The following is a 26,393-nucleotide window of genomic DNA, read 5'->3' on the forward strand; positions in this document are numbered from 1 at the left end:
TGAGGCTTATGGAAGTTATAGTCCGAATTGTCAGGAGGGTATCAGGTTGCCTACCCCTGTTCTAAATGTTGTGGGACTCCCAACAGCCCTAGCCTACTTGGCCAATGGTCAAGGATGATGGGAGTTGTAGTCCAACATCATCTGGAGGGCCACAGATTCCCTGATCTAGGATGTGCAGGACAGGTTTTGGCGAGGGACAACAGGTGCAGACGAGGGTGTCAGCATTGTGTGTGCACTTAACAGCTGGAACAAGTTTACCATCTTATTGCAGGTGGCTGCACCCTGACACTACAGATGAGAACTCATGCTCCTAAGTTCTGTGCCTGGCATCCAGGCACCCACGAGAGCTTGGCCAGGGCTAATGTGACTTTCCTTTGCTCTGCCCCAGTGTCATATCATCAGGTGCTTCGAAACACGCATTTCAAAAGACGCCCGGCAGGGTGTGTGGGCTGATTTGAGGGACTGTAGCCAAAAGTCTCCTTGGCTACACAGAGGTTCTTTGAGCAACCCAAGCCCTGTAAATGAATATGGAGCAGTCACAAACTACCCTCCCCCCTTGCCCTGCTTGCCTAATGGCAAAAGCTACATCAAATGTTGGCTTTGCCCTCAAGGATGTCATGGGAAAGGCCCAATGTCGCAGTGTTTTCAAAACTCCCAATAGCGGGATTAAAATAAGACTCCTTCAGAGAAGCGATGGACAACCTCTTTGAGAGTGGGCAGTTCTCCATTTCTGCTGTTGGGAGCAATTGGCTGAATTCACCCACGCTGGGAACTGATTGGAAGAACAGAACAGTGGATCGGGCAGAGATGCAGGACCTCTGCTGCTTCGAGCTTAGGTAAGCCTCATGTTGAGTAGCGGTTAGGTGTATCTGGCTAGGATGAGGGAGGCCCACTTTCCTCAGCCGCAGAATTTCACACGGTGATTTTGAGGCAGTGGCTATCTCGCAGGGCTGTTGAGAGGATCAAATGGCGGCGGGGGGGAGGTTCTGGGGAGCGAGGAGGGGAGGCTATCACTCCTAAGTGCCAACCCAGTTGGTGAGTGTCGACAGAACTGTATCCAAAACTGGGGTCATTTGCAATCAAGGAGGTGTCAATATTCTGTAGGGAACCCCTACAGATCTGAGATCTGAGCAATTCAATCCCAGGAGACGCTGCTTCTTGGCTTACTTTTTACATCCTTTTATTTTCCCTCCACTTGCACATTCTCCCTAGAGAGCGGAGGGTGCCGACGTCGGAAGGGTGCTGCTTATACCATAATTTGGGGGGGGGGGTATTGGGGAAAGCAGGGGAGGAGAAACGGATCTCCAGGGACAGCCATTCCAGATGGGTCCTGATCACTTTGCGGGTGACGTCGACAACGCTTCGGTGTGGCGGGCGTAGGGAGCAGTGGTGTCGAGACAGAAGCAGCAGGAAAGGTGAAATATATAAATATATACACACATATGCAGTATACACGTGAGGAAGAATAATCTGGCGTGGGGGGGCGGGCTCACGATCGCAGAGAGCAGCAAACAAGTGGTCATGTGTGCGTGATTGGGGGGGACAAAGGACATTCAAGCGGGGGGGGGGATTTGACAGAAGGAAGTCATGATGCAACAGGGCGCTGCCTTACCAGGAACAGTGCCCTGCGGTAGGCCGCAGCCTCGGCCCTCTCACTAGGGGTCCCAGCCGGCAATTTGGGGACTTCTTATGACAAGTGTGCAGTCAAGAATGGATAGCGCTTGCATGCGCACGCTCTTTGCTCCCTCTTTGTGTTCACGTATTTTGTTTGAGGCTCCTTTAATGGTGGGGAGGGTCTCTTGCGACCCCTTTTCCTGTGGCGGCGGCTTCTTGGCTCCGCAGCGCTTGTCTGTGCTTCACAGGATGAGAGAGGTGTAGCCGACGGGGACGAGGCCTCGGCGGTCTCCATGGCAGCACTGGATCCAATCCTCGTCCACGGTGTCCAGGACCTGCAGGATGTCGCCTTTGCGGAAGCTCAGGTGGTCGGCCCCGCTCCCCGCGTGGTCGCAGAGCGCGCGCACGGCCCTGGCAGACGAGACAGAGGGACACCCGGACTGAGCGGTGAGCTCTGGGGGGGTACATGGGGTAGAATCCAACTAAAGACCTACTTATAGTAGACCAATTGAAATGAATGGGACCGACGTTAGTCATGACTAACGTCAGTCCCATTCATTTCAATTGGTCTGCTCTAAGTAGGACTTCAGTTGGTTTCTGCCCCTAGTCACAATATACAATATCCACGAATCCTTACTGGAATACAAAGGCTCTAGTTTTCACTCAAGTAGTAAACGTAGGTCTGGACTGAACCACTTGAGACTCCTGTGACAGAATGCACAACAAATCCCTGCAGTTAGTTGCTGTCACATAGGAGGGCATTCGTTTTGTTCAGAGGAGAACTTGATTGTGTTAGTTTGCCCACATCTGCACTCTGAAAGTGGTACAGCCTAGACATAGGATTACTGTGGAATAGAGCAACAATCCCTTTTCAAGAGAGCATTTTAGTTCACCATCAAAGCACATCGGCGTGGAGAACAGAAAGCTACACCCCCCTTGCCCTCAGCCACAGCTTGCATAAGCCCAGTCGACACATGCAGCAGAATCAGGTGGTACAGTCCTGAACAGATTATAATACTTTGGCGGGGGGGAGGGAATCATATTTTGGAGTGCTCCCCTACAATAAAACAAAACGAAAAACACTCAGACTTTCCTCTCAAGTAGAAACTGAGCACAGCAGGGGCAAGCTGGATACAAACCTTTCTCCCTGATGTGCTAGATTTCTACGCCTGGGGAAGTTTTTTTGTTTTGTTTTTTTCACAGAGAAAGGGCGGGGGGGGGGAGAAGCAGGTTACGCCACCACCCTGAGCTCTTTGGAAGAAGGGCCGCATAAAAATATCCCAAATAAACAAACAAAATGCTTTAAGCAAATAAATACATTTGCTGGGATTCTAAGATTTGACTTCAGGGCAACAAATGCGTGTTTAATTAAATTTCACCTCTGCTTCACCCCTAATAGCAACAAGAGAACTTTTTCTACATCCACCACTGTGCTTCGATCAGCATCAGTCCATCTATTTATGATGTTCTAAAGTGAGTGCCATTGCTTAGGTAGCCAAAGAACGTGGTCACAGAATGCTAGTTAACTGTTTGGCGGCGGGGGGGGCGGGGATTGGAATAGAGTATTTGGAAAAGGGCATGGCTGGCTCCCTGAACAGGAGCACCGTACACTGCAGCACTTTGCAACACATCCAGCGTCCATATTGCTATTGCTAATACCCATCCAGTTCAGGGCACAGACAGCGGCCGGCTTACCTGTACACCTGCAGTGGATCTGGTGAGCCGCCTTGTTCCCAGGATTCCTCCAGGAAGCTCTTCTCTGCCGGCACCGTCTTCATCACCAGCGCCAGGACATTCATGGTGGGGGGCAGCCAGCTCGATGGACGTCTGCTGGGTTGGGGGGGGGCAAGGAAGAGGGAGAGAATATAACCCAAACAAAGCACCTCCATGTTTTTGGAGAGGAGTGCAAGGAAATCTTTTAATTTTAAAACCAGCTGTTTTAGAAACACCATTAAAAATACCATCTAGAAACAACACTTAAGCAGCTCTCTCCATTCTGATGAAGTATTTCCTTTTGACTGTCCAAAATCCACCACCGACCATTTTTTAGGGCAGGGGTGAGTACCCTGGGGCCCTCCAGATGTTTTTGCCTACAAATCCCATCAGCCCTAGCCAGCACAGCCAATGAGGGATCATAGGAGTCGTAGGCCAAACCATCTGGAGGGTCACCCATGAGACCCCAAGCTCTCATGTGCACACAGAAAGACACAGAGAGAGCCTGGAACTGGCATTTATTGAGTTTAAATAGGATCCCCCAACCATAGGGGCAGAATACGATGATTATTCTAGTGGTATTTTGACATTTTTCAAGGCTTTTTTAATTAAAGGTTTTTTTGAAGGGGGCAGGGCATGGAGAGCTTAGTATGTGCTGTGCCGGGGAGCTCTGCACCAGATTCAGCAAAGGCCTGCTCCTAGTGGAGAGAAAAATGTCTAGAGCTGGGTGCTTGATCTGGATCAACCCAGCTGCCTGCATTTTGGCCTCTCCTTGGGGGCGTGGCGAGGGGGGGCGTGACGCATGCCTGCCCTTCGTCACGCACCCCTGTGCCACCGGGCGCAACTGCAGCATCCCTGTGCTGGAGAGCTGCCCAGCCTCTGCCTCAAATGCCCTCCCGCCCACTGCTTCCCAACACAGCTTCCCTCTTAGAACAGCTCTTCCCTTAGGGTGTTTCCGAACTGAGCCCCGCGCAGCCCTCTCACGGGCTGTTCTCTCCACTTACCGGGATTTTGGCACACTCAAATCAGGCTCGTGGGAAGCTCTGGGGGAATGTGCTCCGAACAGCCACCCCAACCATTTCCCTGTCCCGCTTCCAGGGGCGTCCCCGCCATCAGGGGCCTTGTCCGCCTCCTGGGCATCAGCTGGGGAGGCTTCTCCGGTGCCGACTGTGGCCACCCTGGGCTTCCTCGCTGCATCGCCTTCAGGCGAGGCCCCCGCACGGCGCTCTCCGGGGCTGGGTGTTTGGGGAGGCGTGTCGGGCCTGGCCCCAGCTTCTCGTGGCCCGGCGTGGCCCTCCTTTGCGGCTTCCCCCAGGGCCAGCCGCAGCTTGCTCCAGTACGTGTGAGGGAAGCCCTCTTGTGTGGAGGGGGAGGCGGCAGCATGGGCCCTCGAGGGCCAACTGAGTTGCTCCCACCAGCTCCGCTGCTTCTCTTCAGCCTCCTGCGGGTCGGCTGGGATGCACGGCTCCCGCTTGGGGGAGGCCTCGTGGCCTCGTAGCGTGTGGGTCAGGCGATCCCCCCACTGGAGCAGTCTCTGGTGCAGGGGGACCCCCTCTTGGGGCGGGTGGACCAGGCTGGATTGGCCCTCAGGGCCTTCCGCCTGCCCTGCAAGAGGAACTCGGTGCCTTGGGAAATCCAGCTGGCTCGGCCCAGCGGTTTTCCGGGAACCAGGCGGTGGATCCGTCGGCGTGGCGGCTTGCCGAGGCATCGGCCGGACATCGAGAGGCAGGTGGTGGTGCTCGAACAAAAGGTCCAGCTGGAAGGTCAGCATGGAGAGTGGTTGGAGCAGCAGGAGGAGCTCCTCGGACCAGCGGAGGCAAAACCCTTGGCTGAGCGCCAGGAAGGCAGTGGGCAAGTAGAGCGCTGGGATCAGCTCTGGGTGGGGGAAGACAGTGTGAACAGGTCAGAAACACACAGAAATGGATGTCGAAAGCCTGGGCAGTGTGCATCCCATGATTTTGTGGGAACGTGGGGAGGGGAGCATAGAACGTGAACAAAGAGCCCTGCTGAATCAGACCAAGGCCTCTCTAGTCCAGCCTTCTGTTCCCACAGTGGCCAAGCAGCTGCCATGGGGAAACCCACAACCAGAACATGAGTGCAACAGCACCCTCCCACCCACGTTCCCCAGCAACTGGTATACATAAGCAGACTGCCTCTGATACTGGAGGTAGCACATAGCCATCAGGACTAGTAGCCACCAATAGCCTTCTCCTCCACGAATGTGGCCTCAGGATGCAGGTCCTGAAGACCTCGGCTTTCCATTTAATTTTAAAAAGCAAGTTTCTAGACCATATGGAGGCTGAGATCAGGAGCCCTGAAAGATCTGAGACAGAGTTGCTTCTGGGAGCCCACTAAAGATCCCCTGCCCAAGAAGTGGCCTTCCCCCCAGGAGTGCCCAAAACGTACCTGAGTTCTGCTGCAGGTGGGCAAGCCATTGTTCTAGCTGCTTCATGCTAAAGAGGACAGAACGAGAGGGAGGGTTTTAGTACCTTGGTCCCAGTGAAGTCCCCAAGTCCACTCTGCTTGCCCCAAGATGGTGATTAATTATTTCCTGTCATTATTTAATTATTTCCGCCCAAATTAGGCCAAGGTCCCCATGCAGCCCTAGTGCCACGGGTCACCTCTCTTGCTCTCAGTCTTCCACCCAATTGGGTCTACTCACTTTAAGAGGCCCAGAATAAAAGCGTGGAAGCGTTGCTGGTTGCTACGGAGCGGTGCCAGCCGTGAAACCCGCCAGTACAGAGCGTTCAGGGAGCGGGTGTGGGGGCCTGGGGAGAGAAGGATGGGCAGAAACACTTAGCAGCAGCCACGTCCTTTGCCCCCCCCCCCACACACACACACACACACCCAGCCCGCAAGCGTGAAACATCCAAGGGTATGAACCAGAGCTTCAAGAGCTTCCGAGCCAGGGCTGGCCGAACACCAGCAAAGCACATGAGCCAGAAAGAGCCTGATAAGGGACGTTTGGCAAGCCATGCTCTCTTGGCTTTAGCCCCACCTGTTCGTGACAGGGAGGGCACTGCGGCGGCCTTCCTGACGGTTGCTTTTAAGGGCATCGGTGATCATGTACGCCAAGCGCTTGTTGCCATTGAGGGGGCCAGGCGGCAGTTTGGGGGCTCCAGAAAAGGCTGGAAATGCTTGCCTGTTTCTGCAATGGAACTGCAGGGACGCACTTAAAGGGTGCACGTGGGGGGAAGGATGTTTGCACTTGAGGGCCCAACATCTCTCGCTTTCGGTTGCCTTTGGTCCTCTCAACACAAGGAGCGCAGCTGTGAGGCCGAGCTCTCTTCAAGAATGCATTTTGCTACAGCAGAGGTAGGCTAGGTGTGGCAGTCCAGATTTTGGGGGTCCTACAACTCCCATAAGCCCCAGCTGGCATAGCTGATGGTGAGGGATGATGGGAGCTGTAGGCCAAAAGATTGAGAGGGCCAGAAGCTGCCCACCCGCCACTATTCTCCAACAGAACCACCTCCCACATGACGTCTTCCATCTTTCTCCCTTTTGGTTAGAAGATCCTTCGGCAAGACTCCCCTGTTCACGAAGGTCTCGTGGCAGGGAGGCAATACCGGCCCCCCAATGGTTTCTTTTGCTGCTGCTGCTGCTGCTAAATTTATTTCGCTGATAATTGATTGAAAATAAAATGTAATCAGCTGCCTTGAGCAATTCTAGAAGAGCAGGATGGGCTAAAATAAAATACTCCACCACGTAGAGCCCCCCGTACGTTTGCAGGATAACATTTCATGCATCTGTTGAACTGGACTTGATTCAAAAAGGTTGTGCCATCAGCAGTGGGTTAGCGTTGGATCCAGGCTTCATCATACTTTGGAGGAGACCCACTAAAATCAATGGGATTTCAATTAGCCATGGCTACATTAAACACCATTGATTTCAGTGGGTCTGCATGAAGTATGTCTAGGCCTAGATCCAACCCCTAGTCTTTCGGGTACCCCAAGACTCTGCAATATATGTCTACTTGGAAGTAAGCCCCATTGTTTTCAGGGGAACTTCCAGGCAAGTGTCTGTGTACAGAATTGCAGCCTTGGTGCTGGTAAGTACATTATCTTGAAATCCCCTGGGTTTTTTTTTTAAAAGTAAGCTTCTAGTCCCTGAGGCTGAGGAGATAGCCTTGAGATTGCTCAGGTGGGATGGTTGCATTTGGTGCTTCACGTAGCTTGTTGTCCCATGCCAGGGCCACCAGAAAGCCAGCCAATTATGCAAAATAGAAGCAGATAAATACATTAAAAATTGGCACTGATACTGCCCCTTTTCCCCCACACATCACCCCTTCCTGCCCACCTACCAGGTTTGGCGGAGGCTTCCACTACGCTCCACGGGGAACTAGGCCTTTGGCCTGTGATGACGTCCTTCTGAAAGGGCTTCAGGCCATCGGCCACCAGGGCACGGAGTGCTGGGCACAAGGTGCTCAGGACTAGGTAGCCCACGTCCGGGCTGAGCCGGCTGTCTCCCAGCTGGGCCTGCACAGGAGAGGGAAACGGGCCGCGTCGGCTATCAGCAGCCTGGAAAGTGCAAACCACCACCTCCCCCCCCCCAGTGCTAATTGGTAATTAGCGTTTCCTAATTCGTCCCCCCCCCCCCGTCGCCACCCCCTCACTGCAGCAGGAGAAGCAGCCCCGCAGCGGGCCCTCCTTCCTTGGCTCCCAGCCCGGCACTCCAGGGAGCCATTTATATGCCAGAGCTGAGCACCCATGTGTGCACGTTTGGTCCACAAGCCACAGCCGCGGGCGAAATTCTCCAGGCGCAAGCCATCGCTGGCCCCCTGCAGAGGGCGGGGAGATGCCCTCGCGTGCAGTTCGGGGCTGCCTTTCTAGCGGGCTCTATAATTATTATTTTAATGCATTACATTTATATCCCACCTTTCCTCCAAGGGGCCCAAGGCGGCGTATGTGGCCCTCCTCCTCTCCATTTTATCCTGACAACAACCCTGTGAGGTAGGCTAGGCTGAGAGTCAGCGACTGGCCCAAAGTCACCCAGTGAGCTTCAGGGCAAATGGGGACTAGAACCCAGGTCTCCTGAGCCCCAGTCCAGCACTCTCACCTCGACACCACACTGGCTCTCTTCTGAAAACATCACATCATCAGAGCAGAGGTGCAGAACCTCTCTCAACCCACACCCAGCTGCTCTGTTTTATTGCTCTTGACGTAATGTTTTTAAAGTACTGTTTGATACTGTATTTATAGTGGTTTTTATATAGTACTGCATCGCTTTGAGATCCCGGGATGCCAAGCAGTAGAGAAGCAGCTTAAGGGCGCGAGGCTGACAGGCACGCCGTGCAGAGGCGCTCTTCGCCTCCGCCTTTCTCCCACTCTGCATTTTCGCTAGACAGGCGTTTTTGCTCGCCTGGCTAGGGCTCTGCGGGGTGGGGGCTGGGGAGAGTTCATTTCCCCGCTTCCCCAGTCCCCTCCCCACCCACAGAACCGCCCCTCTCCTCTCCTCTCCAAGGTTGAAGTTCCCTCTGTGCCGGCTGCGAGGGGGAGGGGGAGTGAGTGAGCTCGGAGTCCGAGATCCGAGCGCTGCCTCCAACCCCGGATCCAGGAATCCAAAGTATCCCGTGGCCCCCCAGACACTGTCTAGGGCCCATACGATCACTCTCCCCATATTCCGTTTCTTGGGGTGTGGGTGGAGAAAATGCAAAAAATGCCAGCCTATTTTAGCTTAAAGCACTTGCTGCCAGTACCTAAGCCTTAGGAGAGGCATTTCAACCTTTTAGAAGGGGGGGGGATCCACAAAAGCCAGGAAACAGCCAAACTATCGGTGTTTGGGTAAAAGGGCTGTTGGCTTCTAGAGGCCCCAGGGGGCCAAATTGGGTCCCCCAGGCCTGATGTTCTGCACCCCTGCATTAGGGTGTCAGACTAAGCCCGGAAAGACCCAGGTTCAAATCCCTGCCCCCTGGGTAAACTTTGACCAGTCTCTCTCTCTCTCTCTCTCTCTCTCTCTCTCTCTCTCTCTCTCTCTCTCTCACACACACACACACACACACACACACACCCTATCCTACCTCGCAAGGTTGTTGTACAAGTATAAAACAGGAGGGGAAGAGCCCTGTACATGCCACCTCGAGCTCCTTGGAGCGGGTATATCAACATTAGCTCATGACAAACAAACATCGTAAACAAACCTTCTGGACCAGGTTTCTAGCCGTGCTGAAATGGGCCACGATCTTGTCCACGGAGGCGCTGACTGCCACGAGCAATGCTGGGAGGAAGCAGAGAGGAGGGACACGGCTTCAGGGGTGGGCAGAGACCCTCCCTTCTGCAAGCCCGGCCTTGGCCCACCCAGCGCTCTCCAGACGTTGTGGACTTCAGCTCCCATCACCCGCAGCCTGCATAGCCAATAGTCTGGAATCCTGGGAGTTGTAGTCCAAAACATCTGGAATGCACCAGGTTGGAGAAGGCTGAGCTACCATGTTTCATAGCCACTGGTGGACCTGAGTTCGATACACTGATTAGGTTCCTTCTGCTCCCCCTCTTACCAACCAGTGTTCCATGTCATGCAGCACTCGCCCTGGTGGCTGACCCTGGGCCTAATCTGCTCAGTGCTGCCTGGTGGTTGAACTGGTGACAAGCCCCTTCCCTCCATGGTCCCTGCAGTGCCCCTGGTGGCCAGAGATGGGATTACTTTGGGGACAGGCTTTCAAAGGGCGGTGCCACTGAAAAGAAGGCCCTGTTTCTTCTGTATGTACTGAAGGGACAATAGGCCGGTCATTTTCTCTCGCCCTATCTTACCTCAAGAGGGTTGCCGTGAACTTTTAAATGGTGGGGAAGGAGAAACCCGTGCCCCAACCTTGAAGGAAGGATTGGGGGGGGGGGTGGCGGAGGTGCCAGTAAATAAATACATGTGGAAGGCTGGTAATTATGAAAATAGCATGGGGGATCACAGAGGGAACTCTGTGCCTCTCTCAAATGCTCCCTCTCAATGCAAAGGTGTTTCCATGGAAACCCACGGACACGAAACTCTCTTTGGCTGTCCTTCAGGTTTGAAAGAATGAAAGGTGCAAGGCGAACCGGCAGTCGCCATGGAAACGAACAAGGCCCAGATGGGAGTTGGGAAAGGTTCCCAAATAGCGAAGGAGTTTGGGAGGCTCCAAGAGTCTCCCCATGTTCCTCCATCTAACCTGTTCCCCCGCACACACCCAACTCTCACCCCAGCCTGGGAGTTTTCAGAATCAACAGCTCCATCTCATGGAGATATCCAGAAAGCGCAGACAAGCAGAAAAGGGCCGGTTGAGGCCCAGTGTATACATTCAAGAATCAAGAAATAAAGCTTTTCCTGAACTTCCAGGTTTCAGATTTGAATTCTTGATCCCCCCCCACCCCATGTCGCTAAAACATCACCTTCCCTGCTTGCAGAAATCTACTGTATCACGGAGAAAGGTTTGGCCTAGCTTTCTCCCTTGCAGGCTGCTGTTCTATGTGCAGCAATCGGGGGGCCCGTACCTCCTCAAAACAAAAGGGAAACAAAAGACACAGCTGCTAGATGCAGACTCAAAGCGAATGTCAGTTTCGGCCCTGTGACAAGGCAAAAATGAGAAGCCGGCAAAACCCCTTCTCAGCACAGATATCTTACCTTTCTTTTGCTCTCTCAGCTGTGCAGAGACGTGGTCAGCATCTGCCCTCCACAGACGCCCTGTGTTTGGGACACCCCCAAAGGACTGAGAATGCCGGACTGGAAAGATAAAGAGAGCAGAGAGAATGAAATTAAAACATGTTAACTGCCTTGCTTCTCTGCGGACACCAGAAAATATACTTTGCCTCTGGCTCATCTGATCTCTCACACGCACCCTCATATGAATACCCTATTTCTTTGTATTTTTACCTGCACGACTGCTTTGTCTCAGGCTATTTTTTTAAAAAACACACACAACACCAATATAAAGTCAAACTAATACACGCATTAAAATGGCAGGCCCAGGGCTTTAAATAAATCAGTCAGCTGCTCGCCTATGGCGACAAGGATTGCCTCCAGATGACTCCCCTGAAGGGAGTTGTGTCCTTCTTTCCCTGATCAGAGGCAGAGTGTACCTTTGAAAACTGGTTGCTGCGGGGCAAAGGCCTTCAACTCAGCCATTCAGACATTTGGGCCTTCAACTCCCAGCAGCCCCAGCCAGCATGGCCAATGGTAGGGACTGCCGGGGTTTGTAGTCCAAAACTTCTTAACGGCACCAGGTTGGGGGAAAGCTGGTTTAACTCCTCATGGCAGAATGACAACTGAGGCAGGGAAAGGAGGGGAGGGGGGCAGCTTACGTTGCTCAGGAAGTCCTGACTCCTTGGCTCCCATACTTCCCCAAGACACTCTCCTGGGCCCCGCTGGTCCAGCCTGGCTGTCAAGGGGCCCCTGGGCTCCAATCGGCAGCTCGGGCACCTGGCAGGATGGAAACGCTAAGGCAGGGAAGGTTCTGCTGCGGGGAAAGAACGGGGAAAAGAGCACGGCCAAGTCAGGGCTATCTAGGAAGGGCAAAGCGCTCCTGGCGGGGGGGGAGTAGGCCCCGATGGGCGAGAGGCGGATGGGGAAGAGCTCCTCGGGCGAGAGCGTGCCGAAAACTGGCCCCGGCTGGCCAGCCAGCAGGCAGACCTCTTCACAGGACAAGGTCTGGAGCCGGGGGCAGAAGGCCAGGCCCGTTTGGTCAGGGGAGGTCAACGCCACGCTCTCCACACTGGGGCAGAGAGAGGGAGGGCGCAGGGACTCTGCGGCCTGGCCGTCCACCATGGAGAAATGGACCAGGAGGGGCTGAAAAGGCAAATGCTGAGGCCGGGAGGAACGCCTGGGGGGAGCATGGACTGCTGTCGGCAGAAGAACGCAGAAGAGAAGGAAGCCATACCAGAGCAAGAAAAGAGGGCACCGAGAAGGATGGACAGATGAGCATGATGTTGGAGAGCCAGGGAGAAAGAAGCGGAAGGAGCCCAGTGCGAAAGGCAACAGACCATGCAAGAGCAGCCGCACGGTGTGGCAGCAGGAGAGGTGAGGAAGCCGGGATGAGGAGGGGGGTCGGGGGGGGGGGAGCCAGGAACGGGGGTGAGGGAGAGAGAATATGGAAAGAGAATGTTAATTCCGGAAGTCACACAAGAAACAAACAAACAAAACACAGGATGAACGTGAGACACAGAAAACTGCTGGAAACAAACATCCATCCCACCGCTAACACCACAACCACCCTGAGGGTGGCCTGCTTCGCACAGGCTCATTTTATCACAGCACCAAATATTCCCACAGGGACGTGGTGTTGCACAAATAGGTTTGGGGGCTGAGATAAAGCCCTGCTCAAGTTGAGCCAAGGCTTGACGATGGGGGAGAGAGATGTGCTCCGGTGATGTGGCGACTGAGTGCAAAAGAGGGGCTCCTGTCTCTCTAAGGGTGGTGCAGAACAGAGAATTATGGGAGATGCAGTTTCTCATGCAGGGTGCAGGTGGTGCTTACCCCTTTCCCTAGTCCCTCCATCCACAGAATAGCAGTCACTACTACTAATATTTTGCATTTACATTGTGCTTTCTCAGCGTCATTTGTTACAACACCCCTGTACGGTAGGCCGGTGTTACTGTCCCCATACTACAAGGCTGGTCCTTTTGACTCCATCCCTGCTCAGCTTTAGGAGACGTTGCTTTTTCAGACTTTGAGCCAGCCAACAGCGATAACTGGTCATACGCTTTCGAATGCAGCTGCTTCCTTATTGCTGTGTTGTAATTTTTAAACACTTGGCTCGGTTTTATCATTGTTTAATTACAGATTATAGATCCATCTTGCTGTGAAGCCTCCTCGCAGATCCTTATGGCTCAAGAGGCAAAACAGAAATATTTTCAGTAAATAGATCAGAGGGTAACCAGCGTAAGGCTGCCAAGCAAGCTCATGATGGAGGCGAAATTAGAACCCAGAACTTCTTGGTTCACACAGCTCCCACATTTTTCCAGCATGCTACGTTCAGTCTCTCTAGGGCAGAGTATGGGGAACCTGTGGCCCTACAGATGTTATTGGACTCCAGTTCCCATCGACCGCAGCCAGCCTGGCCAATGCTGAAGGAAGATGGGAGTAGTTGATCATGTCTGGGGGCTACAGGTTCTCCAGCTGTGGCCTGGGGGGTCAAAGGTAGATCTCCAGATGTTTTGGACTTCAGCTCCCAGAAGCCTCTGTCAGCATGGCCAATGGCCAGGAATGCTGGGCGTTGAAGTCCAAAACATCTGGAGATCTACTTTCTGCCCCCCCCCCCACCGCCCTAGGGAATTAACAGTGCAATCCAACACATGTTTACTCAGGAATAAACCTCACTGAGCTCAGTAACTAGGGAAGTGCACAGAGGATTGCAGCTTCAATTCCTCGGTCAGACTGCAGGCAAAGAGGTTGTCCTCAAGCTGTCTCGAGACCTTTCTAGAAATCTCCCAAACAGGATATAACCGATCCCTCGAGACCATTTTTACCTCGATGCAGCGGTGCCGCTGGGGGAGGACGCGGGGACAGGCGTTGAGCGAGGAGGCCCCCACGGACCCAAGCAATGCCACCTAACCGCACCGCTGCCGGGACGTGTCTGGTGAAGTTTGTGTTTCCTTAAAAAATGGTTTCTTTCTTTTCAGAGCCGGGAAAGACAGCTGGGTATAGTTCCACGGTTGCCCCCGCCCGCCCGCTCATCTGTTTAAAAACTGAGGAAAGACGGGTACACAATAATCCAGTCTGCTTGCAGAAAATGAAAAAAGAACTGGGAGCACAGCAGTACCAAAAAGAAACTTGTTCTTTGCTTCCTGCTTCCTCTTAAAAAGGGGGGGGGGGATTGGGCAAGGGAAGGAGAATTTTCCCCAGCTCTGACTGGCAACCAAGTTAACCAATCAGAGCAAACACCTTGTTCTATCTCTCTTTTTTTTGCAGGTAGCATGATTCATGATGTGTGTTAAGAAGGGGAAGGCATTCGTTTTTACCTTTCCATAGCCAACACACACATCTCGTTTGACCTCAAGTTTGAAAAGGTTTGCCAGGTTTTTGAAACAAAACCCTGCAACACCTGTTTGGGCGGAGACGAATATTGGAAACAAACAGGGCTTGATTGATTGTGGTGGTTTTTCGGAGAGCTGAAAGTTATTTGAAAGAGGGAGTGCAGCTTGTCATGTACAACTTTTGCATTCAGATGTTCACTTCCTGATTAGGGCAGCCAGATACAAAAGGAAATCAGGGCTCCTGCACCTTTAACAGTTGTGTCGAAGAAGGAATTTCAACTAGTGTTTTACATCTGGATGCTATATTCATAATTATAGGTGGTTAAAAGGGCAGAGTAAAATGCAGGATATCACCTAGAGAAGACTCCACTTGTTTGCATGCAAAGAAATTACGGAAATAAATCCAGCATTTCCAATGGCCATTTTTTTAAACAATTAGATCAACAGAGGTGTGTGTGTACTTTATTGGTGGCTAGCAGCGCAATAGCCAGAAAACACACCTTTACAGCCCAAAAACAGCATGGTACAGTGGTTGACTTGTCTTTCCTTCAAAGAGGATGTACAGGGGGAAAGAGAACCATCAGACTTTTATCCCCACAACAACCCTGAGAGGTAATTTAGACTGAGAGAGAGACTGGCCCAGGGTCATGGCTTCATGGCTGAAGGGGGATTTGAACCCAGGACTCTCCAAGCCAAGCTTAATGTTCTGTCCACACCACTGCCTTTATGAGGCTTTTAGCCTGCCACTTTACCAAGGCTTCTGCTACTGTGGATTCTCTATGGGATAAAGATCTGATATTCTACACATGTTTTTCCCAGATATTCTACAGAGAATTTCCTTCTCTGCCTTTCTATATGTTCCATTACATAACCCCTAGGTGGTGCTGTGGTATAGCAGAATTGCATATCTACACTAGGGTTTCATTCCACTAGTCTTGGATATACCAGACTTTCCCCAATTAAAAAAACAACACTAAAATTGTTGCAAAGAATGGGAGAGACCCTGGAGGATGATAATGTCATGTAAAGCACCCACAAACTAATATGAGTGAAGAATCACAAGCGCAAAATAAATGCGTGTGTAGAAAGGCCCTTTTTCACAAGGGAGCACGACCACAAAAAGCGGGGGTGGGGGTGTCTAGACCAGAAACAGCAGCAAGAACAGGAACGGGAAAGAACTGCATGCAAAGACCAACAACAGAAGACAGGATGAGATGTGGCCGTGGAATGAGGGTGGTGGTGGTGTAGGGAGATCACTCAAGTGTCCCTCACTGTCCAAGACATCCCCTATATGAACTGAGGCTGCAACATTTAGTCAATCAATCCCTTTGCTTAATCAGTTTACAACAGGTGGGCAACTTGTGGCCCTCCAGATGTTATGGCCCACAACCCCCATCTGCCCTGGCCAGCATAGCCACTGGTGAGGGATCATGGGAGTTGTAGGCCAAAACATCTGGAGAGCCACACATTGCCCAGCCCTGATTTAAAACCTCATTGATGAAAGAAGCACATAGTTGGAGGGGGAACCTTGTATGTTAACTAGTCCAGGGATGACGAACCTTTCAGCCCGTGAAGCCCCTCCCCCAAACCCCCCCCCACCGAGAAGGGTGAGGGGCAAGAGAGTGACCAAAGTGACTGCAGCTTAGTCAGCTTCGCTCCTCCCTCAGTTTCCCCAATCGGGGGGGGGGCGGGCAGAAAAGCAGCTTGGGCCTCAACCAGCGTTTCAAGGAGAGGTGTCCTGTGTGCGTGTGTGCCCGTGCGTGTGTGTGTGCAGGGCTGGCGCCAAGGTTTGGCATGATGGGGCGCCTTCTGAGGGCCCACCCCCCAGCAGGGGCCCACTCGCAAGAGCCCCCTGGAGTTGCTCCTCCTCTTCAACACTGCAACCTGCTCAGTGGCTGTGGTGAGGAGGAGGAGCGGGAGATGCCGCGGCCTGCTTGCTCCCTGGCTCCCTGCCTGTCAAGCAAGCAAACGGCAGCAACGATGAGGAGGAGGAGGAGGAGCAGCTGGTGATTGTGGTGGTGAGAAAAGAACCCCTGGTTTGTTGTTGGGTTGTGTACTCTGGGTTGTTGGTGTTAACCCATAGTTAAACCATAGTGCAGGGTTTGCACGTAGCAACAACCCACAGTTCAGCAACAACCCAGGGTTGTTGTTATGTGCAAACCAAGTCCTTATCTTGCTACCACTTACTCGAGCAACCTCTCTCCCCACCCCACAGCCCAGGCCTGCCCCACCTCTGCCAGAAGAACAGCTGATGCCTCCTCCTATGACCATTGTCCCCATCGCCATCCCAGAATCCCATCACCCCTCCCCAGAATGACCCGATCTTCCAGAAGCCCTGATTCCACCCATAAGGGGGAGAAAGCAGAAGTGACATACTGTGTGAGGTTGCCAACTTATCAGAAACAAACTTGCCCCCAGCCTATGCCTCCTCTGCCTTTGTCAGCAGCCTGGTCTACGGACATCAAATGGATGAAGCTGCTCCCAGCACAGAGGCCAGCATTATTCGCCCGCTGATACCAGCAAACTGCGGCACTGTCCAAAGAAAACGGGCGGGTTGTTTTTAAACTTGGCAACCCTTCCACCATATGATAAGGCGAGGGAGGTAATAAAGGACGGCAGAGGGGAGAGAGATTTGACCCTGGGGGCAGGGGTCTGCAAAGCTGAGGTTGGCTCCACGCTGGCAGGTGCCAGAGAGCTCCAGTGAGATGCCATTCAGATGCTAGCGTAGCAATGGCCTGACCCAGGGAGAAAAACATAGTCGGGCAATGCTCTGGGGCCAAACATCGTAAGGGGGTGCAGAAAGCAACCCCACACGCGCACACACAAGAGGAAATTTGGGTGCCCACAAAGCAAGACTTTGGGGAGACATCCAGGAGGGTCCCCACCACGTTTTGACGTGAAGCAATGCAGGTGAGCATCTAAACAGGGCACCTCCCCCACCCCGTTAAGACCACCGTCTCCGGTGCTCCCCGCTTTCAGGGACCAGGCCCACCAGGCTGCGCTCCACACACTTGGGAGAAGCGTCTGGGACTTACCCTCTTTAAAGTGCCTGTCTCCTCTCTCCTCTCCCCCTGGCATCCAGGGCTCCCTCCTCCCATTCGGCGTGCCCTGCAAGCTTCTACCAGACGGCTTCTGCTCTGTCCCCCCATCCTCTCCTTCCTCAGAGCCGCCCTCCACGATAGGCTGCAGGCCAGGCCGGGACGCTTTCCTCCGGGGCTGAAGTTCCTTCGTGGCCCAGAAATGCCCATTGGCTGGCGGCTCTGGGTCATTCTCCCAGGGGACATTGCCCTCCAGCGTCCCCTTGCCAGGATCCGCCTGCTGAAGGGGCCGGGCAGCCGGGCGGACCTTCTGCTTGCGGTGGCGCAGCTCTTTGAAAGTGGTCACCCCTCTCTGGAGACAGCTGGCGGGGTTCGCCGGCTCGGCGGGCAAGGCCGGCACCCCCGCTTCCTCCTGGCTTGGCGCGCTCCCCCATGTGAGCTCAGGGCAAGGGGGCAACTCTGTGTCGGGGGAAAAGATGATCAGCCAGTCACTGTGATCCTTCCTTGCCGGCAGCGAGGGCGCCACCTTCTTTCGTTTCTGTGCCAGCTCGTGGAAGGAAGTCATGTTCTCCCTGGCGGCACTGCCGGGCAGGTCACCCTGGCAAGATGGTAGCTGTGCTGGGGCCGCCAGGGCGGTCTCTGCGGTTTGCTTCCCTGCTTCATGGCGCCTCAGCCCCTGAAGCCCCTTCTTGGTTCTGGGGGGCACGGGAGGGGGCACGCTTGCCCTATTAGGCCTCGGCAGAGGGGCTTGGTTCAAGTTGGCGTCCACTTGCCCTAAGGAGAGGCTTTCAGGCTCGGCTTCCCGGGCCACGAGGGCATTGCAGTTCGAATCCAGTTCTGTGCCAACAGGGGGGCCCGGCACGGCCGGAGGTGCCCTGCAGGGACGGACGGGGGGTGGGACATGCTGCAGAGCTTGCCAGGAACCAGTGGGGGGCACCTCCTCTGGGCTTTGTGTGCTGGGAGAAGAGACATCAGATGCAGACTCCAATGAACTACTGCTGCACAGACTATCGGGGCTATCCCAGACCCGGGACACGGGACGCTCACCCCTCCGGATGTTGAGATTCGAACCTGTCTCTTTGCAGTTGGCCAGGGAGAGGACATGATGCGCATCTTCCAGGGGGATGATGTTGGGCTGGTTCTCGGGACTCTGGGCCTCCTCGGCAGGGAACTCTTTGCAGTACACGGAGACGGGTGAGTTGTCCAGGCTGAGGTCCGAGCAACTGCTCACAGATGAGGAGGCTGGATCCGAAGGGGAAGCATCCTCCTCTTCCTCATGCTTCAGAACCAGGCAGTTGGGCAAGACAGGCTGCATCTGCAGGCCCCGTTTGACACCTGACTGCAAAGGGTGGGCATCGCAACATCGGCACAGCAGGGATGGGTTGTTGGAATTGGTGTCCACCAGCTCGGGGCCTCCGCCTCCACTGCCATGTTCTTGGCAGTCCTGGCAACCGGTCTGCTCTCTCGGTGGCGCCAAGGTACTGGCATCTTCCAGGAGCTCCGGGTGGCGGGACAGGCGGAGCCCCAGGGAGACATGCTGTAAGTGGATGTGGTTCAGGTTGCAGAGCAAACCTTTCTTTGGGGACTGCATGGCTTCGGAGCACGAGAGGAAAAACGGGGCAGCGCCCAGCTGGTCCATCAGCTCCGCACGGATCTCAACCGCCAGGGTGGCTTAGAGGTATCCAGTTCCCTATGACAGGCCAAAACCTGCTCCTGAGAGTGGAGGGGGGGTTGGGGTTACGAGAAATCCAGGATGGGGAAAGGAGAAAACAAGGAGAGAGCACCATCATATAAGGGAGAACTGGCGTGGTTGTGGGTGTTTTTTACTGCACCATTGTGTTTATCTTATAGTTTTATTCTTCGCTGTAAGCCACTCTGAGAATATTTTATACAAGTAGGAACTGCAACAAAAAGTTACAGCATAGAATGCTGTTGTTCAGGGTTGCAGCCACTCCATGCGATGTCTTCCCTTTGTTTTCCTCCTCACCCCCAAACAGTCAGTCAGCATTACGTGCCCACTGAGCCTGAGCAGTCCTCATTGGGCTATTTTGGGTCCTGTTCCCCAACCCCACCCCGCAACACATATTTTTTCTACTTCTATAAGCCTCAGGATCCCCTCAAGCCTCTTGGGCCTGGGTGGTGCCATTTTGGTTACATAAGCATCGGCACTCACAATCTGAACATTGGAAATAAAGGGAATGATGATGGTTGAAAGGCAACATGTAATTCCCACACCCCCCTGCAAACAAACACAGGTGGTCCACCATGAAAGCCACAGTAGATGGAGGGAGATTATTAGGATCAGAGAAATTATTGGAAGGTTGAGAGATCTCTTAAGAGCTATCGCGAAACATACCACCATATTTAACTTATGGAACTCACTGCCACAAGATGTAATGGTGATCAAGATTGTTTTTGCAATGGTGCAATGGGCAAATGTTGAGCTGGCCTTAAAAATGATTAGACATATTCATGCAAGAGTACAAGAGTATCAATGGCTATTTGGCATGACAGCTCAATGGATCCATCATGTAGACTCAGTATACCTCTAAGTGCTAGATGTTGGGGGAGGACAACTGGGAGGGGGCACTGCTGTTCCGCTTGCAAGCTTCCCATAAGCATTTGGCTGACTACTATTGGAAACAGGATATGAGACTCAATTAATTTTTGTCCGATCCAGCAAGGCGCTTCTTATGTTCTTTTGTCGTAATGAATGTGATGGAATGAAATGGGCAGAGGACACGGTGCATCCCTGTATATCACAGATGGGTTTTAACAGCCATTCCCTCTCCCCCAGGGAAGTGTAGTTCTGAGAGGCGATCTCTAATACAGAGTTCTCAGCACCTCACCTGAATGACAGGTGCCAGAATTTTTGGGACGGGGGAAGCCATGACACTGAAAGCGATATGAAACTGATACAAGCTGGTAGTGCATACTTGTTCTCAAAGCCAACAGGGTCTTTTTAAAAAATCAGTTAAAAGAAAAAAAAGTAAGGTTCTAGTCCTTTTACTTATAGAGATACAAAGGGAAAGGCGCAGGCAGTATTCTAACCAATTGCAACGAGGATTAAAGCTTTCTCCTGCCCTCTAGGGTTCTGGCCAATGAGCACAAAAGCACTGAGATGATTGACAAGACATTAGGCCCTCCTGGGATCAGATCAAGGGTCCATCTAGGCCACCGTCCTGTTTCCAATAGTGGTCAGCCAGGTACTTCTGGGAAGCCATACACACACACAGCAAAACAAAGCCAAAAGGCAGAAACTCTTATTCAGAGGTAGACATGGCTAAAAGACCATCCGTAAGGCCTCCAGGGGACCAGCATCAGCCAGAACATTTATCTGTCATGGCCAACAGCTCTTGGCAAGGGAGACCTGCAACAAAATTATGCAGTGCAGGGTGATCCTGGTCAGAGTTGAAACCAGCCAGCCACGTCCTTTTCCAAGATACTCCATTCCAGTTCCCCTCCCACCCAGTAATTGGGTTTCTATAATCTCCCTGATTATGGGATGCAAACCAAGACAGACCTTTAGCCTGGGACTTCTTCCTAACACTGTTTCACTGTGTAGCATTTGGGATCCAGTATTCCATGCTCACGGAGCCCGCTTTGTCTGCATTGGGCTGATTTTTGTTCATTTGTTTGTTTGCTTCCCCTTTTAGGAAGTTCCCCCCAACCCAAGATTTTGTGTGCCTCTGCAGACTTTAGGGTTCCCCCAAGCCTGCGAATACCTCCCTCCTGTGCATAGGTAGTGCTGTTTTGACTACATAAGGAATGGCACTCACCCCTGAACATCAGAAATTAAGGGAAGGAATGACAGTCTCTCCTCCTCCATTACTAACCTGTCGAATCCTTTTTTACAAGCCATCTCTTAAAATGGCCCGTTCACAGACAGGCTGTGGCACCTGTTCTGTTCTGATGCTGGCTGTCTGGAGGCAATTCTTCAACCGCCGTTGCCCAAAATGCGCCTATAAGAGCAGGTGTTTTAAGAATGTTAAGAGAAGCCTTGCTGGATCTGACCAATGTCACATCTAACACAACATCCTGTCTCCAACCATGGACAGCCAGATGACTCCAAGAAGCCCACAAGCCGGGCATGGGGGCAATAACTCTCCCTTAATCGCCATTCAAAGGTAGACTGCCTCAAAACATGGATGCTCTTCTCAGCAGATCGTGGCTAAGAACTGCATGTGGGAGGTGGGGAGGAGGAATAATCTAGACAGACTGCTCCTTGCTCCCCCGCGGCCTGGCAGATGGTCAGAAGGATGGGGTTTTACATCCATCTTCTCTCATTGTTAACCATCAATAATTCAGAAAGGGAAAAAATAAAGTTCTCATGACAACAGAGCCATCACATGATGGGATGCCCCTCTCTCTCCTTTGCCTCTCCACCACGTCCCCCATCCTTTGCTCCTTCTAGTATAACCCCACATGCAACCCCCCCTCAAAAAACCAGATCTGCAAAGACAGCTAAAGCTGTAAGGAGAACATCCAAACATTTATATTCAAACACCCAAGCCAGCTGCAGCCCTGACAGGGTTTCCGTCACCAACAGCATTACCCTTCAAAGGGACAAAAGAATCAACTAGTTCTGGGTCTGGCTTGGGTGAGATTCCCTTCCTCTGACCCATTATTAATTTTTTTAAAAAAGAAAGAGAGAAAAATGTTGTCGCTTCGGATTATCTAGAACCTCCCTAATCCCAGCACCGTGTGGTTCTGGCTTCAGTGCCTCTGCAGCTGCTTGGAAGCACTCTGTGTATGCCCACAGGCACTCTTTACAGCCCCAGACAGAGCAGTTAAAACAGGCGCTGGGAACAAGCACTTGTCTGTTCTAGCTCAAATCTGGCCTACCTTTGCGAATGGAGGAGCGAGCATTTTTGCTTGCTTGCTTGCTTAGATTCTTTCCCCTTTTAGGAAAATATTATGATCAAGCTAAGGGTAGGTATGTTTCTGTGATTTGGGGAGTGGGGGGAGAGATTGGGAATAAAAGCCAAGTCTTTTTGTCACTGGGGAAGGGGCGTAGTTGCTTCAGTCCAGCCTCCCTGTGCTACAGCCCTTAAGAAAGGATCATATTGGATAGAAGCCCCTTTTATTCCACTCCCTCTGGGCCTTTTCAAAGCCCCGGGACTTTTTGATTAGCTGATGTCATCTGCCACCCCCCTCAGACTTCCCTGTTCCCTCTGAGCTGAGCTGCAATCCTCACCGTAGCTGGGGGCGGGATGGTGGTGGTGAGGAATTGATTTTCCCAGCAGTAATACAGCGCGGTGAGCTATATGCCTGTTGTAATGCAAAGTTTAGTTAAACTATGGAACTCACTTCTACAAGATGCAGTGATGGCCACCAATTTGGAAGGTTTTAAAAGGGGGTTAGACAAATTCCTGGAGGAGAAGGCTATCAGTGGCTACTAGTCCTGATGGCTATGTGCTACCTCCAGTCTCAGAGGCCGTATGCCTATGTACACCAGTTGCTGGGGAACATGGGCGGGAGGGTGCTGTTGCACTCATGTCCTGCTTGTGGGCTTCCTGTGGGCAGCTGGTTGGCCGCTGTGTGAACAGAATGCTGGACTCGGCGGACCCTTGGTCAGATCCAGCATGGCTCTTCTTATGATCTTAAAGTAGTTCGGGGTGACCTGATCTTGCATGGGCAATTAAGACCCATTAGCTTTACAAAATACCTACAAATGACATACTGATCCAGCTTGCGCTCTCTCTCTCTCTCTCATTTACTCTGTATATTATATATTATATTATATATACAGAGTAAGTGAGAGTGAGAGCGAGAAATGGATCAATACACTGCCAATGTTTTTGGACCCTCCTTGGGGGCACATCTATGGGGGCTGTCTTGATGAGCACCCGCACTTCAAAATTTAGCACTACACTGCTGGCTAGAACCCCTCCATCTGGCATGACCCCAGGATCTCAACCCTCTATTATGCCCTAAATAAACCTAGCTGATCTGGCCCATCTATATCAATCGAGGATGAGATTAGCCAAGCCGACATGAAAGGGCAACTGTGGCATAAGTGAGAAGCTATAGCAGAGAGGGGATGAGTAGGTAGGAAATACAGGGATCTTTGGTGGAATGAACAATAGTGCAGTAATTCACACTGGGGTGGGAGAAACTGGATGTGTGTTGTGTGTTTGTGTGCAGGAAATTAATTAAAGAAGTTTGCAATCCAACATGGAGAAAAAAATGGATCCCAGGCCTGTGTTTTTGGTCGATCTAAGCTGGGAAGATGTTGATTTGCTTTTGATTTATATAGCCTACCCCTTCCTGAGGGCTCAGGGTGAGTAATAAAAACAAATATATCAATAAGTAGGAAAAGAAGATAAGGTTTCATCAACATCGTTTAAAATGGCCTTGGCCTTTTGCGACATAAAACAGAGCCCTGGCACAAACAGGTCTTGCAACCAGGGACGGATGAGCACTGGCTACTTTCCTGCATCTGATGAAGTCGGGTTCCACCTTAGAGAAGCAAAGCTCCCCCGCCCCGAGTATAAAATGAGTTTGCTGAGAAAGGGGCCTTTGTGCTCGATGGTGCTCAGTTTATAGGGGAAATAGACTTCAGTGCCAGCATCTCTTCTATCTCAAACTATCATTTCTCTCCCATTCAACGACCTTCCTCCCAAATCAAATTCCCAACTGTCCAGTCCTTAGTGAAAAGATGCACTCTGCACCATCTCAGGAACTGGTTGTTGTTTTTACTTTGCATATTGCAGGGCTAAACCTGGCTTGAACCCAGACCCTAACTGCTGAGCCTCGGTACAAATTACATCCTCGGCCGCTACATTTCCCCTTTCACTTTTCTCCCCCAGTTACATCCCAACTCTAGAGAGAGGCATACAAATAGCCTCACAACAACAACAACCCTGCAAGGTAGGCTGGGCTAAGAGAAAGTTGCTAGTTCTGAGGCCATCCGGGTGACGATGCGAGCAGAGATTTGAACCCACCTCTGGAACTTTAACCACTACACCATGAAGCCTGAATCAGCCTTAAGGGAAGCCGAGGGCACTGGACCACGCAGATGAACCTGGGTGTCTGTCTCATGGTCCTTTCTGATCCATCTATTATAGCCTTCAGCCCAACCCTTCTGCAGGCAAAACGCCAAATGACTGCAGAGCCTGGTGAGGTTGGGGGCGGCGGGGGGAGAGAAGAGATATACAAGTGATGCCAGCCATTCTGCTACTGGTATGGGGGGGGGGGGAGACACAGGGGCAGCTCCATGCCTCCTGTTCATGGTAAACATGTCAGGAAGAAGATGGGAGGGGGATCTTGGGGGGGAAAGGGGAGGGCAGAACGCATGCTTTTTGGTTGGTTTAGAAATGCAGTCTGGGAGTGGGGTGGGGATGCCCACCCATCAGCTTGACCCCCAGGGTGAAATAAAGCGAGATGTACTGCTAGGAGAGCTTTGGGCCGGACAAGAGACCCCCCCCATCTTAAACAATCCGAAGGGGTGGGGCCTCTGCAGCTATGCTTAGGCGGGGGGGGGGGTCCTAAACATGATCCCCAGGTGGCATATGCCCATCCTGTATTAGGCATTGCAGGTTTCTAGAAAGCGCAAGGGGGGGCAGAGAAGAGGGAAAGAATATGCAGCTCCCCCTGTTAATGTGCTTTTTCCATCACCACCCCTCGCCCAGGCCCACCCAACTCGCCCCGCCCCGCCCCGGCTTGCCCATCAATGCCCGCTGCAGGGGGCACTCACCCGCCGCCTCTCCCCGGGTCCGGCTCCCTCTCTCCCGCCCAGGCGCTGCTGCAGGGCTTGGTCCAGCCCAGCCGGTACTGCGGCGAGCACCGCCGCCCTGGCTGAGCTCACCCAGCCGGGCTGGGCGGAGCTACAGCCGTCAATACTTCGCACTGCCGCTCCCCCCCCCGGACTTTAACCCTTGCCATACCACACCTAGACCGTTGTCTGGGAGAATCATACACCTTGTTCATACGTAACGACAACCCGGAGTATGGGCTGTCGTTAAATCATGGGTTGTTGTTGAATCGTGGGTTGTCACTGACCCGGTTTGCACAACACGGTGGGTTATCATGGATTGTTTAACCCGCGCTAAGCCTTGGTGCATTCCAGGCACATGTGTCATCCGAACCCACCCAGTTTGTGTTATTCGAGGGCTAAACAACCCTTTCATAACCCTACCACTAACTGAGCATAACCCAAGATTAAATCGCGCATGATGACCTGGGTGTGTCATGGGAACCAGCCCGGTATGTGTCAACACCACACTATGGTTTAACTTTAGGTTGTTACCAACGAATAACCCAGGAAGAGAACCCATGGTTTGTTGTTGGGTTGTAAACTCTGGGTTGTTTATGGGTAACAACCTATAGTTAAACCATAGTGCAGGGTTTGCACATCACAACAACCCACGATTCAATGACAACCCTCAATTCAATGACAACCTACTTGTACTCTGGGTTGTCGTTACGTGAGAACCTGGTCTTAGAGCTGGAAGGGGCTTGGAGGTCATCTAACCCAACTCCCCTGCCTCATCAGAAATCTCACACCTACAACCTCCCTGACAGATAGCCTCTGTTTAAATATCTCCAGCAAAGGATTGCCCAACAAGTAAAGAGAGCAGGTGTCCTCGTTTACAGAGGGCAGTCCTCTATTTCAAGGACTGTCCTTTATTTTGAAGGTGCCCTCTATTCGAAGGGCAGTCCTGTCCAAGTCCAGTTTAAAGCTAAACAACCATCAGAAAGAAGAGCCAGGCTTTGAAATGGCCCGTCCACGCTAGGACGGCAGCCTGAACAGCAAGCACACCTGGTCCCAGTCTTCCCCACCATGGTGAGAAGTACTGTCTGTCTTCCTATTTGAATTATAATAATTTCTAAATTTGCACCTATACAGATAAATTAGCGTATGCACATTTTCATGCAAACTGCTGTCCTTTGGGGGGGGGGGGTTGGGGGGTGATGCGTTTCCACCCTCACCCCCCTGGCAATTTGTGAGTGGCCACCCTGCTACCACCTCCCAAGGCAGTCTCTTCCACTGTTGACCAGCTTGTACCATTCGGACGTTTCTCGGAACGTTCAGCCAAAATCTGCTCTTCTGCAATTTCCACCAATGTTTTGGAAAGGGAGCAGTATAACGAAA

The 26,393-nt window shown here is 52.4% G+C and overlaps 1 protein-coding gene across 4 annotated transcripts; it reads right to left on the reverse strand.

Annotated features, from left to right (window-relative positions):
• Positions 1 to 1,160: 1,160 nt before the first annotated feature.
• RUSC1 (RUN and SH3 domain containing 1) lies at positions 1,161 to 25,139 on the reverse strand. Of its 4 annotated transcripts, none has more exons than XM_084824764.1 (10): positions 24,996 to 25,139; positions 17,294 to 19,009; positions 10,912 to 11,010; positions 9,464 to 9,540; positions 7,628 to 7,802; positions 5,990 to 6,095; positions 5,734 to 5,780; positions 4,332 to 5,202; positions 3,310 to 3,444; positions 1,161 to 2,025 (listed from the first exon to the last, which is right to left on the reverse strand). In XM_084824764.1, exons 2-10 carry the CDS (start codon positions 18,933 to 18,935, stop codon positions 1,857 to 1,859), a joined length of 3,321 nt encoding a protein of 1,106 aa, XP_084680890.1. In that variant the 5' UTR covers positions 18,936 to 19,009; positions 24,996 to 25,139; the 3' UTR covers positions 1,161 to 1,856. The 4 variants fall into 4 exon arrangements, with proteins under 4 accessions (XP_084680890.1, XP_084680889.1, XP_084680888.1 ...); XM_084824763.1 differs by lacking the exon at positions 24,996 to 25,139 and adding an exon at positions 11,589 to 12,125 and having other exon boundaries at positions 3,310 to 3,441; positions 17,294 to 18,887; XM_084824762.1 differs by lacking the exon at positions 24,996 to 25,139 and adding an exon at positions 11,589 to 12,125 and having other exon boundaries at positions 17,294 to 18,887.
• Positions 25,140 to 26,393: the final 1,254 nt, after the last annotated feature.

This window comes from Heloderma suspectum, chromosome 17 (assembly GCF_057233095.1).
Source record: "Heloderma suspectum isolate Gila_16-S chromosome 17, 16-S_ref, whole genome shotgun sequence".
NCBI lineage: Eukaryota > Metazoa > Chordata > Lepidosauria > Squamata > Helodermatidae > Heloderma > Heloderma suspectum.

Coding starts and splice junctions, on each gene's coding strand:
- RUSC1 (XM_084824762.1), bottom strand. CDS start 18,887: ATGCAGTCCCCAAAGAAAGGTTTGCTCTGCAACCTGAACCACATCCAC. Junction 11,011..11,588: donor GTCAGGACTTCCTGAGCAAC/GTAAGCTGCCCC, acceptor TTATCTTTCCAG/TCCGGCATTCTCAGTCCTTT. Junction 5,781..5,989: donor TTTATTCTGGGCCTCTTAAA/GTGAGTAGACCC, acceptor TGTCCTCTTTAG/CATGAAGCAGCTAGAACAAT.